We start from the raw sequence: 17,737 nt of genomic DNA, 5'->3' as shown, positions 1-17,737 counted from the left end.
CAGAACTGCATCATGCTTTTTTAAAGGTTACCGAGCAGTTCAAACGTGGTCATCAAGTAGTTAGTGAGCACACATTTTAGAGGCTGTTGCATTAGTAGTGTTATGACTCCACAGCGGTTTTATGTCTGTTTTTTAAAACCTTTGGTATAAAGAAAGATGACTGTTGATGCTGCAGCCCTAGGAAATTGTAGTACCAGTCCTTGCCATTAGTAGGAGGTAAAAAGAAACTTGAATTGGTCTGCTCTCCGGAACGACAACGGAACAATTCCAGAAAGACAGTAAAATGAACAGGTAACAGGAACACAAACGCTTGTCCACCAACAGCATATCAATCAAAACAGGTCAAAGGTCATTGATAAAATATGGGACAAGTTATAAAAAAAACAACAGAATAGGAAATTGAAGAGAAGCGGTGAACACATGCAACGGGGGGGACAGGAGTCCATGTTTGGTTAGTACAGTTAAAGGGTTCAGTCAGTAAGCCAGTGGTGACTTGCAGAGTGGATGGGTGGAGGTTGTTGGGGTCCCAGTTTTAGATTTCTCTGTTGATGGTCCTGTATGTGAAATTACTTTAGGGATGGTTGTATGGATATTTTTAACATTTAGGGTAATCCTTTGCAGATGAGGAGAGAATGGTGTGAGTGAGAGAGAGTGTGTGTGTTTGTGTAACTACTTCTTTTTTTTCTCCACAGTTTTCTTTGGGAATGATGGTCTCTTAAGAATACAGAGGTGTGTTAGAGATTTGTCTGTGTGCATGTCTGGGAGCCTACTAAATCTGCTTCTTCATGCGTGTGTGTTTGTCTGCTTCATCGGTACATGTGTACTTTATCCTGTGTGTGTGTGTCGAGGTCAGCCCCCTCTAGTCCTTCCCTCCCGCTCCTCCTTTCCTTAGCTTCTTAGCGTCCCACACTGATGTTGCAGGTCTTGCAGCTGGGGTCCTTCTTGGCGTTTACTGTGGACATGCTCATCAGCTGGTGCCCGCTGATCTCGGCCACCGTGCCCAGCGCCAGATCCACGGGCTCTGTGTAGATCACCTCCAGGATCACGTCCTGGGCGTGGCGGAACACCAGGCCCCCGTCGCCCTCCTCGTCCCGGATGCAGGTGAGGAAGCGGTTGTCGGTGATGTCGAGGGCGGGGAGCCTCTGCTTGCAGAACTCGTCGCCCGGGGAGCCCTGCGGCGCCAGCACCAGGATGACATAGTGGTAGGCCGTGTACATGCAGTAGAAGTCCCCGAAGTACAGGTTGGTGTCGGGGTTGAAGAGCGTGTCAGCCCGCACCTCGAAGCGTTGGCGACCGTAGGGGGAGTCCTGCGGAGGCTTGCCCGTGTTGAACTCTGTGTTGCAGCTGAAGAAGATGCCTTCCAGCTTGCCGCTGATGGGCGAGCCGTGGCTGCCGCTGTTGTCCTTCACCGACGGGAGCATCCGGTTCCCCTGCACCTCCCTGGGGTGGGAGAGACAGACAGGGAAACGTGAACAAGGCAACAGCAAACATGTCACCCCCCCCATGAAAGATACAGTCTTCCTTTGGGACAATCAGTAACAAATATGTCACATTGTTTTGATCTGTAATTGTGGTGCCCCCCTTGGGATAATCGGTGTAATTTTGGAAATGACAGAACACAGTGCTGAGAACATTTTAGCAAAATTCGATCAACAGTGTCGAGATATTCAATCACTGACAGAAAAGATACTTCCTGAGTATTTGTTTTCATGATAGAGTGACTTCTCTGTATGGTATACAGCTTTAATTTCATTATTTCTCAAGCTGTAATAGCATTTGCCTAGTCCAGTCTCATCAAGAAAATCTAGCGAGAGAAAATTGCTCCACAGTAAACAGACATATTCCTTTATCATTATCACTCTGCAAGAAACAAAGGCAACTTTCAGAAAGCTCCCCAAGATTGCTCCAAATTAATAGATGAACATTCAAAGCACCGAATGCTTCTGTGGCAGCTGCATATCTCCTCAACAGAGTAAATCAGAGCTCCAAAGCTCCAATTATGAATTGTAATTATACTGCTACCACTCCAAAGGTTGTCATTATAGACATAATTGTTGCTTTGTTGCGATCATTATGGAATTATTCAGCTCCCCTCCCACCCAGGTCACGGATCAGAGGCTTCATCAAGTGGGAATGTCAGTACTGGTATTCCCCACATGATGGTGCAGTTTGACAGAAGCATTTTCTCCATGCTACACTCAGTCAGGACGCTGTTGCAGCTGCAACTCAGCAAGAAGGAGAAATCAATCCAAATGACGTCATATACCTCCAACAAAAGAATGCTCAGTAGTGGTGTTTTTGGTAAGCAGTGAGCATTTCCTCTGAAGGAGAGGAAGGAGGGAGGATGTGAGGAGAAAGGGCAACACCATCACGGGAGGAGGAGAGATAGGAGATGAGAGGAGGGGGTAAAATGCGCTCATATCAGCCAAAAAAAAAAATGCAGTATATAGTAACTGCATGATGCTTTAAGTAAACAACTAAAAATAGACTACTCCAGACATATCCTCTCTCCCCTGTCACTCTCTCTCCATTAACATTAGTGCAGACTTGAGCAGGTTTTGCTGCCACAAGCGTGTTGTTTTTATTCATGTTCTTGTACAATGGTTGTGTCTGTTACTGTCTGGAGGAGTTACGCTAGGCTTCGGTCCAATGCAAGAGACCATCAGGGAGCTTTCTTGCTGCAGTGGCATACAGTATATGCCGGCAGATGGAAACAAAGGACTGTATTTTTGTGTTTAGATTCCAAGTCGGTCCTCTGGCAGAGTTGAAAACTGAAGCATGTATGTGCTTCGGCTATATCTTGTATAGAAGTAGAAGAATTTACTGAAAGATGCAGTCTAGGACTATATTCTGCCTGCTGGCAGATTATCATTTGGTAGAGCGGCTTCCAGTTCTTTGTACTTGGGTGGATTTATGGAACTAATCCTAAACTTGCCATCAACACATTTTGTGCAACAGCACCCTTCAGTTGAATTTCCACTTTCCACATCCCCCTTATATACACAGTGCAAATAATACTACAGATGCACAGCTTGGCCACAAACAGCTGTCATTGAATAAGAATGCATTCAACCAAAAATATGTGAAAAAAGACAGGAGCTGTTTGGGAAGGTGCTGCAGTATTATTGATACGCCAAAATCGGTTATATAATGTTCAATAATGTAATCGTTAATGTTGAAGTGTCAAAAGGACTATATCAATATTGTTATTACATTTCATTGCAATACACTCAACATCACATCAATATACTATCAACATCACGGCTTTGCACTCTGCCATTGCTATCACAGCAATATATTAACACTACTGTTGCATTAGAACTCATGGTATTACAGCACTGAAGCATTACATCATTGTTCTGCCATGTGCAGTACTGTAGCTTCAGGCTCAGATTAGCATCAAGTAACGTCACAAGGCTCTGAGGTCAGTAAGGGGAGCAGAGGTCAGTAAGGGGAGCAGATGCTAATGTAATGTAAAAAGAACAGCAATGGACATCCACTAACCTGTTCACCAAAAAGTGATAGAAAAAAAAGAAAATTGGGGCTCCCATATTGACTAATTGAAGGAAGGCATCTGTTGACTATTGATAAGTAAATCTGTAGAACATGTTTATTGGTTACAGTTACGTTTGTTATTTCAATGTGACTTTAATGATCTGATCACACCAGATGTATTAAGTGAACACCCGAAAATCGGATTTTGCTGATATTGGATCTTCAAAACCAGATATGGAAGTGGTCCAGCTTGCCTTGTGATCAGAATTCTACATTATTTTAATGCAGTCCAGCCAAAATGCACATATAAGCAACGCAGAGACAGATTTAAATAAATACAGAAAAATAAGTGAAGACATTTTCAGACCAAGCAATCTGGCCTCATAAAATCTAAATCCTGAGAATCATCCCAAACAAACCATCAAAATGATAAGTGTAGCCATACAGTAAATCTCAGACGGCATCAGGCTGATAAACTTCTTCCTACCTGGCGTGGTCAAAGTACTCTTTGTTCTGGTTCCTGTAGAAGACGGAGAAACGCAGCATTCGGCCGGCAATGACCTCCGCCTTTTCTAACAGCTGGTTTAGATGCACTGTGGAGTAATCTGGAAACAGACACGACATCATTAGACATAATATACCATCATCAGTAGGACAGGAGACACAATGCACAATTGTCATTAGCAGAGCGCAAATTCATTTATTATAAGAGATATGGAAGTGTGTGTGTGTGCCTGTGTGTGCCTTCCAGGATACAACGTCAAATGTGCAACTGCACCCAAGGATCCTGAGATGCTTTCATCTTTTACTTTCTATTTCTTTCTTCCTTTGAACTTTCACATTCTATTCATAGCTTGTGATGACTCAGTGTCTATGCTAGAGACATTCAAGTCCTGTAATCAAATCTACCTTAACAAGTAGCTTTGTTAGTAAGAACACTCTACACAGTTTTCTTGCTTATAGCTTGTTATACAATGCAGCAGAATCAAAAGCAAAAAATACATTAAGCTGTAGATCTTAATAAACTATCCATTCAATACTGAATAATGAATAACAGAGAGAATGAAAAATGTATTCAAAAATGTTCCACTAATTGGAAGTCTCTGATCTTTGCTGCTCAGCACCCATTTTCTATCTGTCCCATACTTACAACCTTCACTTCCTCTACCTTTTTTTGTTTAAATAGTATGGGTCAAGACCCAAAGCACAATTTGCTGGGCTCAAACGATTGAATTACCCCAATGATAAAAAAAAGCGGAAAGGGCAGTATTGTCACATGGAGCCAGAATTGGGGCTATGGCACATTGGCACTGCCATGATTTAACCAATTAGGATGAACCACATCATTAAGCATTCCTCTTCATTCCTCTCCAGCTTACCCCCATCCAAACCTGCCTCCCTGCCACTTCCTCATCTCCCTCCAACACGTCCATCACTCATGCTCTCTCCCCCTGCCTGTTCTCCTTCCTCCCAACAGCTGCTCCCCATCCCCTCCACGCCTCCCTCCCTTCATTCTCTCCGATCAATTCTTCCTCCCCAGCCTCCACGCCATCACACCCTTCCTCCTCTCCCCTCCCCCTCTCTGAGCCTCTAACCAGCAATGTTGAACTCAGTGACCTCTGCATCCCGATACATCACAGTTCCCCTCTCTCCTTTAATCCCTCTTTTTTTCTCTTACCAATCCCCTCCTCCCTCTTTCCATCCATCTTTCACTCCCTACCCTTCTCTCACAACAAATTAGCCCCACCTCTCGTGTTCTCCCTCATATCCTGCTCCATCCTCAACCCCCATCCATCATTTTTGCCCTCCATACCTGTCTTTATCCCTCCTGCTATGGTCCTTTGCAGATCAGTTGGTACCGTGTGGCACTGACACTAACAAAATCAGGGATTGGATATGCACCCATCCTGTTTTTTTTATACACCCAGCCCTGCTGCGCTCACCAGCAGTGCAGAACTCGATGATCTCGCTCCACTCAGAGACGGTGTAGTCCCCGTCAGTCTGTTTGGACGCGGTCTGGACAGCCACGGTGTACTCCGTGCGCGGGCTCAGGAACCAGTGGCCCCGCACAGTCATGGGCAGGGGCACCGCCTTGGCCACCAGCTTGGTGGGCACATCCTGGGGAGAGGGAGAGGAGGAGGGAAGGAGGGAAGGAAAGAGGAGGTGGAAGGGGAGAGGAAGGAAGTGGGTGAGAAGGCGAGAGACACATCGGGTAAAAGGGGTCAGAGAGAGATATTCCATTAATAGACTGCTTTCAGCCACATGCAGGGACTCACACACACCATGCGAACACACACACACATGCACACAAGCACATGAACAAACCTCATATAGTAGGAAGACTGCAGTCAGTATCAATACAAAAACATTATTATTAGGGATGGGACAGTATATCTAAATTCAATATATCGCAGTAAAAAAATGTGACAATGCGTATCGTAGGCAGAAAAATTTATCATGATATTAGCTACATTTTATTATGCTTAAGTAATCACAAATGAGACGGCTTGTCCTTCATAATTTCACAAGCTCTCCATCAAAAATATATTATTTGTACTTTGTAATGATATTTTTACATTGTTGTTAATAGTCTAGCAAGTCAATGCCATTGCTAGAAAGATGTGTGGCTCAGAAATAAACATAATTCTGCAGTCAGACTTCTTCTATTTATTACACTGTATCGTGGTTGTATTGAATCGTGAACCCATATCACATATCAAATTGTTTCGTGAGATAAGCATATCGTCTCATCCTTAATTATTATACATTTATACCACCAGCAATGCCTGCTGAGGTCCTTTCCTCTATATACATACAGTAATCTGTAGAGCCTTGTGCCTTAACAGGTCATTGATTGGACCAGAGAACTACCGGAGCCCCTGCCTAGTAACAGAGGCAGCCCATTAATCCACCAATATCATTGCTGCACACTGCAATGAAAATACTGGTATGGGGTCTCCCTCCACACAGAGTAGAGAGGGTAAGACTTCGCTACACAGCACCCAGGAAGTGACTACGGGAAGGAAGGCAGGAGGCTGATGAAACAAGCCTGCAAGATTACCAAACCAATTCATTAGACCAACTGCTGAAGGAGCTGCTGTCTTCAGCCGCCGGTGCCATTACTGTCTGGCAGGGAGTGCTGTGCGTGCGATATTAGCCTATTAGTGCTTGGAGCTATGGCTCGCTGTGGAGTCTTTGAACATGACCACTTTGAAATGAGTGTCTTTTGTCTCATGGATGATGTGAAAGGTTATCTGTAGTTAACATATGGTGTTCTTTAGGGTAAAAATGTAATAATATAAATACCTGAGTCTTGGTTTAGGTGTTCCAGCTTGGTTTAAATTAATCACTTTCTCTTGTTTTCCGTGCATACCTGCTCTCCATTTAGGTGTGTTTGCACAGTCTAGTCACTAAGGCTGTATGTGACTCTTCAATCATCAATTCCACACACTGAATAATGTATACAGAAAATGGCCTCTCGTTCTTAAAGTCAACTGTGATTCATTTCATTCTCGTTGAAATGTTGTGAATGCTATTTAGTGAGGTTAAAAACAAGAGCGACTTTGGTGAGTCATCTCTCTGTAGTGTTACCTTCAGCTGTTTTTATCTGCGTTGAGATTAGCATTACCTTGTGTTTGAACTTGTTGGAGTTCTTGTTCTCCTTCTTGTTCAGGTCAATGAAATAGTGTGTGATGCGCTCCTTGGCGCGCGGCTCCATGTCCCAGCAGATCTTGAAGGAGTCGCAGGTTATGTTGCTGATCTTGATGTTCTGGGGAACAGGGAGCTCCTCCATCTCTGAGATACCGCTGTCCTGGGACTTATTTCCTGCCGGGATGACAGAAAACAAGCAAATAAGCAATGCTGACACAATTGTTTCCATCAATGAGATATATCTTCAGCAAAATACCAATGAAATACTGCGGCCCATATTTACTGTCGAAATACTGATGTTATCAAGCTTTGGCAACACAAATCCTTTTGTCCTGCTAATAATGCTTATTTGAATTTAATGTAGTCAGTTTTGAATCTTGGCTCATAATGACTTAGGTGTTAATGGGATCCTGATCAGTGATCCTAAACCAGTGCTTATACTGTAATCTAAGAAATTTGATAATAGGCATAATCAGAGAAGACCATATGGAGCAGGTAGCTTACAACATTTCATCCTTTATCTGCCCCTTGCTTTTATTCAGCCGTCAGGATTTTCTTTCTTTCAGTCTTTCTTTCCTTCTTTCTTTCTGGCTGGAAACCCACAATACCACTGCAGTGGTTAAGTCATGTAGCCTCAGTCATTATGCCAAAGAGAACACTCATTGGCCACACCCCACACACACACAGACAGAAAGAACTGCCTGCATGGCCAAGTACCATATATGTTGCCATAGAAACACATCAATCCCCCCAACAACACCTATCAGCTTCCCAGAACATGCACGGCTCACTCTGTATTAAATATTTCAAGCACTGCTGATTGAATCTTCTCTCTACTCAGCAGAGATGGATCTATTTATAATCAGCAGTGAAATGCCTCAGCTTCTACACTATAGGCAATATAGACTAGCTTGCAACACTCAGCGCCAAGGGGACATTTAAAATGCTGGTGAATGTGAGAGAATTTGAGCCATTCATTTGAGTCTGTTGGACTTGGATAACTTCAGTTTCACTGGTCTTTCATGTACTGCCTGGGGCATTTCTAGAAATAGTGGGTAGCCCAGGTAGCATAGATGGATAGGCTACTGCAAAGGCCAGTTTCCTAACAAAGAAAATGAAAACATTTAGATTTCTGTGAACCGCAGGTTCTTATGTAGTTGTCATGCCACTGTAATCTAATACATGTAGCCAAGGCGTACACCCAAAAGTGCGCACCAAGGCCTGTGAAAACACCAAAATGGGGTTGAATAAGGGCTTTGTAGAATCAGTATGAATATAGACTTTGCGTCACACTAAAAAACACCCACTTGGCATGGCAACAATGTGTTTTCTGTGCACGCTCTAGGGTCTAAACACGAGAGTGAGTAAGATACAAGAATGTGGAATTCGGGAGTAATGCACAACACTACTGGACTCTATAGAGAGTAAACAATGGCAGAAGCAGTGGAGCATGGTGCACCCATCTCCACTCATCAGCTGAGAGAAGGGGAGATAAAAGAGTAATTCCATAATTGGGCTGTATGAAGTCTTCTCTCTCAACTCTACACAACACTTCAACAGTGGAGCATTTGTAGGATGTCATTCATTTTAGGAAATAGCCAACCAGAAGGTAAATCCTACACCCAAAGTCTATCTTTCCCTTGAGAGTTGAAAACAGTTCAAAGCAGCCTAGCCTCACATTTTTGTCCTGGCTTGGCTCCATTTCCAAATTATGAGGCACGACTGTATCAAAATGACATCTGTGAGAAACAAATATTTCCTCTTTACCACCAGACCAGAGCAGACCCCCCGATTACTTTTGTCCTAATCACTAAGTTAGCCGATTAGCAGGAATAGTAATCTTTACATAAAGAGAGGCCCCCTTTTTGTCTTGTTTGAGCTAAGCTGCTGCTAACATGGACACAAAAACAACAAAATCCACCTTTTGGACTTGTGAGTTTAGTATGGAATGATGACTTTTCGGTGATAATACAGATTAGTCTCAGGAAACCTGCTTCACCAGTGGCTGGCGTCTGAGGGAATTGTTGCAAATCCCATCCCCCAGTCAATGCAGTTTACACATAGGATTTATTATCTGGATTTACTGCACATGACTTAAACTGGATTTTGGATGTGGGGGGTTAGGGTGCTGAAAAGAATGTAAACAGGCCAGTAATCAGGGTAGAGGAAGGCCACCAATACATCCTCGGCCTAACTGAACTATGCCTGGCTCTCTGACCTGAGTGCACCTCTGGCATGTATGTGGGTACTCCTACACCTCTCTGTTTAGATATAAGCCTTGTTAATATCTTGGTCTGCTGCAACACAGGACATGACAGGCAAGACCTGTATGAGAGAATGGACAGCTAAGTCAGCAAGGACCAGACAGTGATGTCAGCACTGTAGCATCCCACTGGGGACCTAGTGTCGCTGACCTTTAGCAAAAAGAGGAAAAAGACAACGCTTGTTGACATTCTCTGACATCCAAGTCAGGGAAGAAGATCAAAGTTTGAAATATGGAATATACCCCAAGGAGGTGACATATTGTCTGGGTTTCTTGTGCAAGTTTTCAAAATAGCTTAGTCAAGTTGAGACCTGTGACAGAATTGCTGAGTAATATGGGCCTTAAAAGACAAGCAGAGCAAGTGTATGTGGATTCTATTTCAATCTTTGTAGGAGTCAATACCTCCAGCAGGTGTCTTGCATCTTTTTATGTTGAGAAATCGGGTAGCTATTTTGTGCCAATTCATCATGACCATAGGCTTCCAGGCTACCCATTCTGTCCTGATTCCTCACCACCACAGGCTACCAGCATGCCAAAAAATAACCTAAACCTAACACAAAATATCAAAAACTTGCAAACTCAGTTGCTGTGTTGTGCCATAAGCAAAGTAAATGCTTTGTCCTCTGTGTCTTCAGATGCTAATGTCAACACTGGTGTTGCCCTTCAAATACTTTGAAAGGAGACCCCTGGTCTGTGGCCTCCCAGCACCTTGTGACTCTGCACCCAGAGCCAGAATGCTGATTTAGCTCCTCTTAGCACTAATGCTCCTCTAATTAACCTGCAAATGGAGGCATTACATATGCACACTAGAGCTTTCCTAATGCACTCAGGTTTTGCCGACATAACAAACTTAACTCAATCATGCCCAAAAACAACGTTATATATATGTTTGTTCGTTATAAAAGTCTAAGCAATAAATAAAAACATGAACACAAACGTGCGCAAAATTGCGAACAAATAAACTAGATAAAAGAACAGCACATACTAGCATCCTGGAAATATCTGTGTCCAACATACTTAACATAACTACCACTGCTACCTAAGAAAGAGAGGAGAGAAGACTAGCATGATGTCATCAGACAGGTTGTTTCAGAGCCTCAGGGCCTCGGTGCAGAAAGCTTTATTGTTCTTTAGGAGATAGCTGATTGATTGATTGATTTTATTTGACATTTTTAAATTTATAACAGTCCTTCAGAGAGAAGATACACATGAAATAAAAAAAGGGTTAGGGTAACACAATACAGCTCAACAACTTATTCTATATACCTATTCCATCTGTCAGGGCTATATCGTTTACGCAAGACACAAATTAACCACAAGTCGGTTTTATACTCACAATGTTTAGGCAGTGGTATAATACTACATTTTCATCAAATTAACCATACCTTTATGCCTCATATGGGTCTCTCTTAACACTAACCACATAGGCCTTGAAGTCCAGGTGAATATTAGCCTTTGTGTATCCACCTGGTAGCCTTGTCTGCTGGAAAATACGCAGGCTATATTAGATCTAGTGCTAAGCTCTGCTCTGTATCCTCTCTGGGACCATGAGAGCAGAGGATGAAATGTGGAGGAGATAAAATAAAGCTGGATGAAGGTCAAGTGATGAGGGAGAAAGCCTTCAATTCCTCACAACCCGGCCCAGGGGAGACCTAAACACAGTTTACTGTACGCTAGTAGCTTGGCTCTCACGACTTTGTACTTGTAATGGGGGAACACCTCCACACGTATTTGCAGCTAGCTTAAAACTTAGCTGAAGTTAGCTCGGGGTGAGGAAGTATGCCACAAGCTCAAGTCAAGTATTGTAACGCTACAGTTAAAAATACTACTAATTTAAACACAAAATTTAAGATGGCATATCTGTGATGCGTTTGGTAGCTTAAGTTATACTTAATATCTAAAATAGCCTGGCTCGCTATAACCCCTTAGCTCCCAAAAACGTCATCAGTACAAGGCCGATGCAACTGCTCTCATCAGCTGCATAAATTAGCTAAACTGAAATTAGCTAGTAAACGAAGCCAAGCATGGCGTTAGCTAGCAACGGTACTAACTGGGAAACTGGGAAGACCACGCATTTTTAAAAACCTAAAAATCCAAGCTCTAAAATTAAAGCTGTACAGTAAACAACGTTTTTGCCATACAGCTACATTTCTAAAATGTATAAAACCAAATCTATTTTAAAAAGTTCCCTTGTCTCTCACCGTTGTACCAGTCCATGCGTGGACGCGTCGTCACATGTAAATTAAAGACAGCTAGGTCGCCAGCTGATTGGTCAGAAGATCCCATATCACTTCAATAAAACAAATCCTATTTAGAAATACATAACCATTGAAAGCCACTCACCGCACGTGCGTGGTCTTTTGGCCTGAGATCATTTGAGTTGCCTTTCAACATAACTAGGTTTAGGCCACATTTGTGAAGATTTATATATTCTGCCTCATTTACAGTTCATCATGACACAGATAAAATTATCCAAGAGTTTCTCACACTTCCATACTTGTGTTAAAAAAATAGGTGCAACACTACCTGCATATAAGCCAGTTGACTGAAATGTTAACTTTTTGAGCCCATGGTTAGGAGCCAATTATTGCTTGCTTCTGTTGTACATGCACCTTGCTTTTATAATGACATATAGCCTATTTATATGAGCATGTTTAACTTGCTTACAGGGTAAATCCATGTTACTTGTTTGAGCAGACTACCAAAATGCAGGACACAGCAATGTCTGCAGCATAGCAAAAGCATTACATTTCAAAAGCTGGAAAGTGAATTGCCTGCTGCACTGAATCCACTATACCCTATCAAATGGACCTTATTGGGTATTAACCTTTTACTCAGCATGCAATCAATGCCACAGCGTGGAAAAGCAATAGATGCAGAATGATCAATACCAACCTTGTTAACATGCATACCTAGGGCCATCCTAATGGTTCTCTGTGGTTGGATTTGTTCTAGTCACACCTGGTATTGTTAGTTATTGTGAATTACTTGTTCAGATTCCTTATGAAACAGAGGAAAGGGATTTAATTTGAGGACATCTACACAATTAATGCACACAGGCTTTGGTGATTAAAGTGTCCAACATGTGGGATTGTGCTGGTGCTCCAAAGAGAAGGTTTGTTTTGCCAGTCAAGGATAACTTTGAATAGTCTATTTGAACAGTATGGATGCAGGTTGTGTTATTTTAAGAGAGAGCTGGCTGAATGATAGTAGCGCTCATATTGTTGTCTGCGACTGCACAAGAGGGCACTCTGTTTTAGACAGACAAACCACCTACTTTTTGAGATCCATTCTTAGGTGTAAAATTGGACTGAGTAGACGTGAGCAGTGCAGCAGACACTTAGTAGGCATAGAGACTAGAAGGCTTTTGAAAATCACGCCTTTGTTCCTCTCTATGTACAGGCTAGACTGAGACAGAGACCATGCTGGGCATGAGAGATGCTGCCAACGGAAAAGCATCTTTCTCTCTAGCAGAGAGCGATAAACAAAGCCCTGTTCATCAGGGTTACAGTCTGTACTCCACCTCTCTCACATCAGCATGCTCCTGAATAGAATACAAAATCTTGGTGAAGGATTAAAAGATAGACGAAATTAAGTGTGAAAGAGGACTCTAAGGTTCAGAATTTACCCACCCCTACTCTTACAAATTAATTAAATCCACAAGACCTCTTGGGAAGCAAGAGCATAAGAGAGCTCTCGTTTTTAAACATGTCCAAAACCAGAGTGAGTCATAATTTCTCATTTGCATAGAATCAATTCACATTCACTAACAAGAGAATGATGTAAAATCCTTCAACAGTTTTTTTTGGGGTACGATCTATTGTATCCTTTGAGGACTGGATGGAAGACATAACATTGGAATTTAAGAATACCATAATGTAAAATACTGTAAGTTTTAAATTTCAGTATAGAATTAAAGCATCTACTAGTATTAGAACAGATCAGGCATAGAAAAAATCTGACATCTTTGAAGAAGATTTTCATGGTAAAAGTGTTGCACTGTAATAAACGCCAAAGGATGGTCTGAACAATACAGCAGCTCAATTCAACTGAACATTTTACACAACCAATTTGTGGGAAAAGGATTAAATCACCAAGATATGGCGACGCGGTGAACAGCAGTATTTAATGTGCCCCTTGCCAACACAGTCATGGAGCAACTACCCACATAAAATATCGCCAAACTGGCGTGCCAGTGTACTCAGGCAAGATGTCATAAGGCTGGTCTGTTACTGTACCATGATGGATAAACTGTAGCCAAGCCCACTGAGTATATGATATCACAGTTATCAGAGGAGTTGACGTTCTAAAAATGTTTGATTTTGGTTTTCAACAAAGCACATTTGGGACAGTTTGATCAAGATATGGCCCCCTGCACACTCTTTTCTCCCATTGCCTAATTAGTTTTTGCAGAATTCCCTTTCAGAATGTTTCTCAACTCCACTGTTGCTTTGTGGGGATTGAGAGCTTAAGCCTTTTGTTTTAGTGTTGCGGCAATGCATTTGAGGAAACAATGCCATCGTCTAGTAGTTGGCAGGCTCAAGACGGAGGGTGCTTTACTTCAACTTGAGAGAGCTAGCTGGTGATGTGGTGGCAGATGGTTCTCTCTCTCTCTCTCTCTCTCTCTCTCTCTCTCTCTCTCTCTCTCTCTCTCTCTCTCTCTCTCTCTCTCTCTCTCTCTCTCTCTCTCACACACACACACACACACACACACTGCCAGACTGAAGGTATCACAGCTGGAACAGTAGTGCTGGGGTGGAGAGGTCTCACAGAGAGCAGACACAGTACTTGGTCGCGTTAATGACAGCCATCCATCACGGCAACTTAATTACGTCAGTGGCAATGGCACAAAGGCCTTGCGAGGCATGTACTGTGTATTTCATTAGCAGCTGTAAGCAGGCGTTGACTCAGATAGACATCGATATGAAATCAAAATGGTGGTCCCAGTCAGCCTGGCAGAGGTTGATGACAAATTTGTGTCCTGTTGTACTGGCAGTTCAATACCTTTGTCCCCAGAGCTTCACTCACCGGAGTGAGAGAGATGCTTTATTCATATGCGCTGATTCAGTAACATCCCTGCTACTCATCACTCAGGGCAAAACACTCACCACCCCCCCACTTATTCCATCACTTAACTCAGAACCAAGTCATTAAGACTGTGACACCCCCTCTCACACAGGGGACACACTGAAGCAACTTGTATCCCACTATTTCTTGTTTTGTCCATTGAAATGCTCTAACAGTCCTTACTGTGTGTGAACCCTTTCTCAGTAATCACAGACAGTAGTCCTACTGAAGCAGGGTGCATTTCCATTTGCTGGGTCAGCATAGGAACATAAGCCTCTCATGCTCACAATTAAATATTAATGGATTTGGGAGATAAATTTAGAGAGCTATGTAGAACTGAAATTAACACCATACTCAGAAAACTGAAGCATTGGCTGGACAACAAAACAGGCCATTTCCCAGAAAGTCAAAAGTAGGCTATGCAGTCTTGAACCTTAGCACACTTTGGGGTGTGGCAGGGAAACACACCCTCCTGTGAACTATATGGTTATATGGTTTCTCTGGAGAACATTTAAAGTGACCGACTGGTACATCAAAATAACTGGCTGGCATCCTCAGTTTGTCAAAACCACATTTTGGGGATCACATTGCATTTGACCTAGAGCAGATTGCCCACATAGCAAGCTATATGTCCGACACATAAATTGCTCTAGATCATGAAGCTCAGTTCTCAGGTCTATTGTCTATGTCCATGGACAAAAAATGACACAATCAATGGCCATATCAACATAGATGAGGTGATTATTATGGAATTGGCATGCATAGCGCAGCAATAACACATAAAATGCACAGATGATGATGTGGGAATGCTTCAACTATGCCATCTATCCTATAATTTACTTAAACCATCATTTGTAGAGACAACATGGCAATATGACAGCCACCATACCCCATTTTATTGTTCAGCAGAATGTGCACAGAGGTCAGACATTGTGACTGTGTTGCTCCATAAACAGAGAGTATGTGGGTGTCTCAAGGACACAGAGACACTATTTACTCTGGATAATCTGCCTGACAAATAGGAAAGTGGCTGTTGTGCTGCAAAGGGCAGGCCAATCAAAAGCTCCCCATGCAGTAAACCTGCAGTAGTACAAAGCACAAAGCTGGCACAAACAGCTAGTGTCCATTAGAGAAGTCAAGCATATACCATTATTAAAATTGTAGCTTTAAAATCAGGCCAGCAAAGCACTAAGAGGATATAAACTGCATCTCACAACATTACATTATGAGGTGCAGCTCCGGCAGATGAGAAAATGAGGCACTGTGGCACAATGGCTGCACTGTGATCAGATGCCGGGGTTCCTTTTGTGGCTGAATGAAGACACACCATTGACTAGAGGAAGGGTTTTGTGGACCAGCCAGCCCTAATCTGCCAATCCAAAGACAGACACAAGCCAATCTGTTCCAGTTTTAATATACCTCCCAGTTAAATTTATGCAACCACCAAAAAAATTATATTTTTTCCAGTGCTGTGAATGTGAATTCTGTCATCTTAATTAAAAAGGGATCAAGGTGTTGGCTATGCGTTTTGACTCCCTGAGGTGGAATCACTGCTGTGTAATTACTATGATGGGTGTGGATGGGTGCTCCGCCTGTATGAGGTTCTGAACACTGCACATGTGGGTGCAGCCATATTTGAGCCTCTCATCATTCTCTCCTGATGATGACTTGCTGTTTTTTCCACCATTAAATTCGCATCAGGGCCAAGCCTGCTCATCGAAAACTGCCCATCAGTTTTACATATATGCGCTCTAATTCATTAGTAAATCCCTATCAAATCTTGGACTACACAGTTATTAGACTGTGAATATCCCAAACTTTTCAAATCGGAGGTGTCTCCGGTAGGCTATCCGGCAAAGATGCAACTGATAGTAAAATACAGTGTATTCGCCTTTTATAGTCACATGTTCTGAATGATTTTTCCATTTAGATGCAGAGCCCTGGGGAACCTTTTTCACAAAGCTTGGGGATTGGATATGGTTCAAAATAAGATGATTAACCGTGCTGATTAAAATTCGAGTAATTTGAAATGATACATCACGTGAATTAAAATGTATAGGCTATCTTGCACCATGTGCAAATTGATTTATTATGGTAATTGGAACTCCCCAAAGAGAAAGAGAAAGAGAAGCAGCGCCTATAGGCGAGGAAGCTGCCGGCCTCTGTCCAGGTCCGTGGTGCTGAAATAAAGAAATGTATCAATGAACTGTTACCACCATGTCCTCACTTGGATGAGCTCAGTTTGGATGGATACGCCTTTTTATATTTAAAACTAACATTTTAATGGCATAGTAGCCATCCTTATGAGTGACCAAAATCTCGTTGCTGAAGACACTCGGCTATTCCACGCACGCACCAGCGCACCATCCATCCATCCAGCCACCCATCCCTCCAAAAAAAAAAAAAAACCGGCGGAGCAACCGGCCCCCATGCCCTTTTAACACACAATACGGGCAAAACATGCGCTCCAGCCACTGACAAAACATAAACTGTATGAGCCGCTGCTCCACTGGAAATGAACAATAACGCACCGATAACGCGCGCAAATATCACAATACCCCAGTGAAAAGCAGGCTTACTACCAAATCTCTCCTTACCCTCTCGTTCGCATAACTGTATGGCGTCCAAGCTCAGGTTCTTGATCATCCCCTCGCACGGACTTAATGGACTGGTGATGTTGTGCGCCAAACCTGGTACCTCCATCTCTGCAGAAGAGCCTGGATGATGATGATGCTGGTCAATATCACTCGTTGTATCGTCCGCAGGACTTGCACAGCCTCCGTCCACAATCGACAAGGAAAGAGAAAAGAAAGAGGAACCGGTTTCCAGTCCCCTCTTCGTTCCCTCGTACAGCTCTCCTCTCCTGTCTGCGGGGTGGTGCGGCTAGAGGCGCGTCAGTGAATCGTCATGGGCGCGTACATCACAAGCCACCAGTTCGAGGTTGTAACGCGAGAGTCATAGCAGTTTGTACGGAGATGCCTTTAAGTGTAAAGCAAAAACTGTATTATGCGTTTATCTTATTTCATGGACACCCGTGCAGCGCGTCTGTGTCGTCGGAGCCACAAGTGTGTGTGTAAGTGTGTGTCCTATGTTATTTCGCCGCGGGACAGTTGAATATGAATAGGCCACTGGATTAGTGCAGAAACGTTCCGCAAATTCAATGGCTTCTTATGTAACCAGATTAGCCCGGTGTTCCCCCTCCGGTTTAAGTCTCCATCTAAACCGTCTACACGCCCGTTCTTTCTTATTTCACGTTCAACG

At 43.0% G+C, this 17,737-nt stretch overlaps 1 protein-coding gene across 1 annotated transcript; it reads right to left on the bottom strand.

Moving 5' to 3' along the window:
- Positions 1-896: 896 nt before the first annotated feature.
- On the bottom strand, positions 897-17,459 carry LOC139644883 (phytanoyl-CoA hydroxylase-interacting protein-like). Its single transcript, XM_071520414.1, has 5 exons — positions 17,074-17,459; positions 7,124-7,320; positions 5,439-5,613; positions 3,983-4,100; positions 897-1,440 (listed from the first exon to the last, which is right to left on the bottom strand). Exons 1-5 carry the CDS (start codon positions 17,177-17,179, stop codon positions 897-899), a joined length of 1,140 nt encoding a protein of 379 aa, XP_071376515.1. The 5' UTR covers positions 17,180-17,459.
- Positions 17,460-17,737: the final 278 nt, after the last annotated feature.

Source organism: Centroberyx affinis, unplaced genomic scaffold (genome assembly GCF_046629955.1).
Source record: "Centroberyx affinis isolate AG114_WGS23_722 - 3 ecotype Tasmania unplaced genomic scaffold, CSIRO-AGI_Caff_v1 ptg000801l_1, whole genome shotgun sequence".
Taxonomy (NCBI): Eukaryota; Metazoa; Chordata; class Actinopteri; order Beryciformes; family Berycidae; genus Centroberyx; species Centroberyx affinis.
Note: the sequence above shows the minus strand (reverse complement) of the source record. Positions and strands in the feature narration are given on the sequence as shown.

Bases quoted from the DNA above. Each gene is read 5' to 3' on its own strand.
- LOC139644883 (XM_071520414.1), bottom strand. From the start codon at position 17,179: ATGGAGGTACCAGGTTTGGCGCACAACATCACCAGTCCATTAAGTCCG. The intron at 7,321-17,073 runs GTAAGGAGAGAT...TCATCCCGGCAG, and splicing joins ACAGTTATGCGAACGAGAGG to GAAATAAGTCCCAGGACAGC. The intron at 5,614-7,123 runs GTAATGCTAATC...CCCTCTCCCCAG, and splicing joins CCAACAAGTTCAAACACAAG to GATGTGCCCACCAAGCTGGT.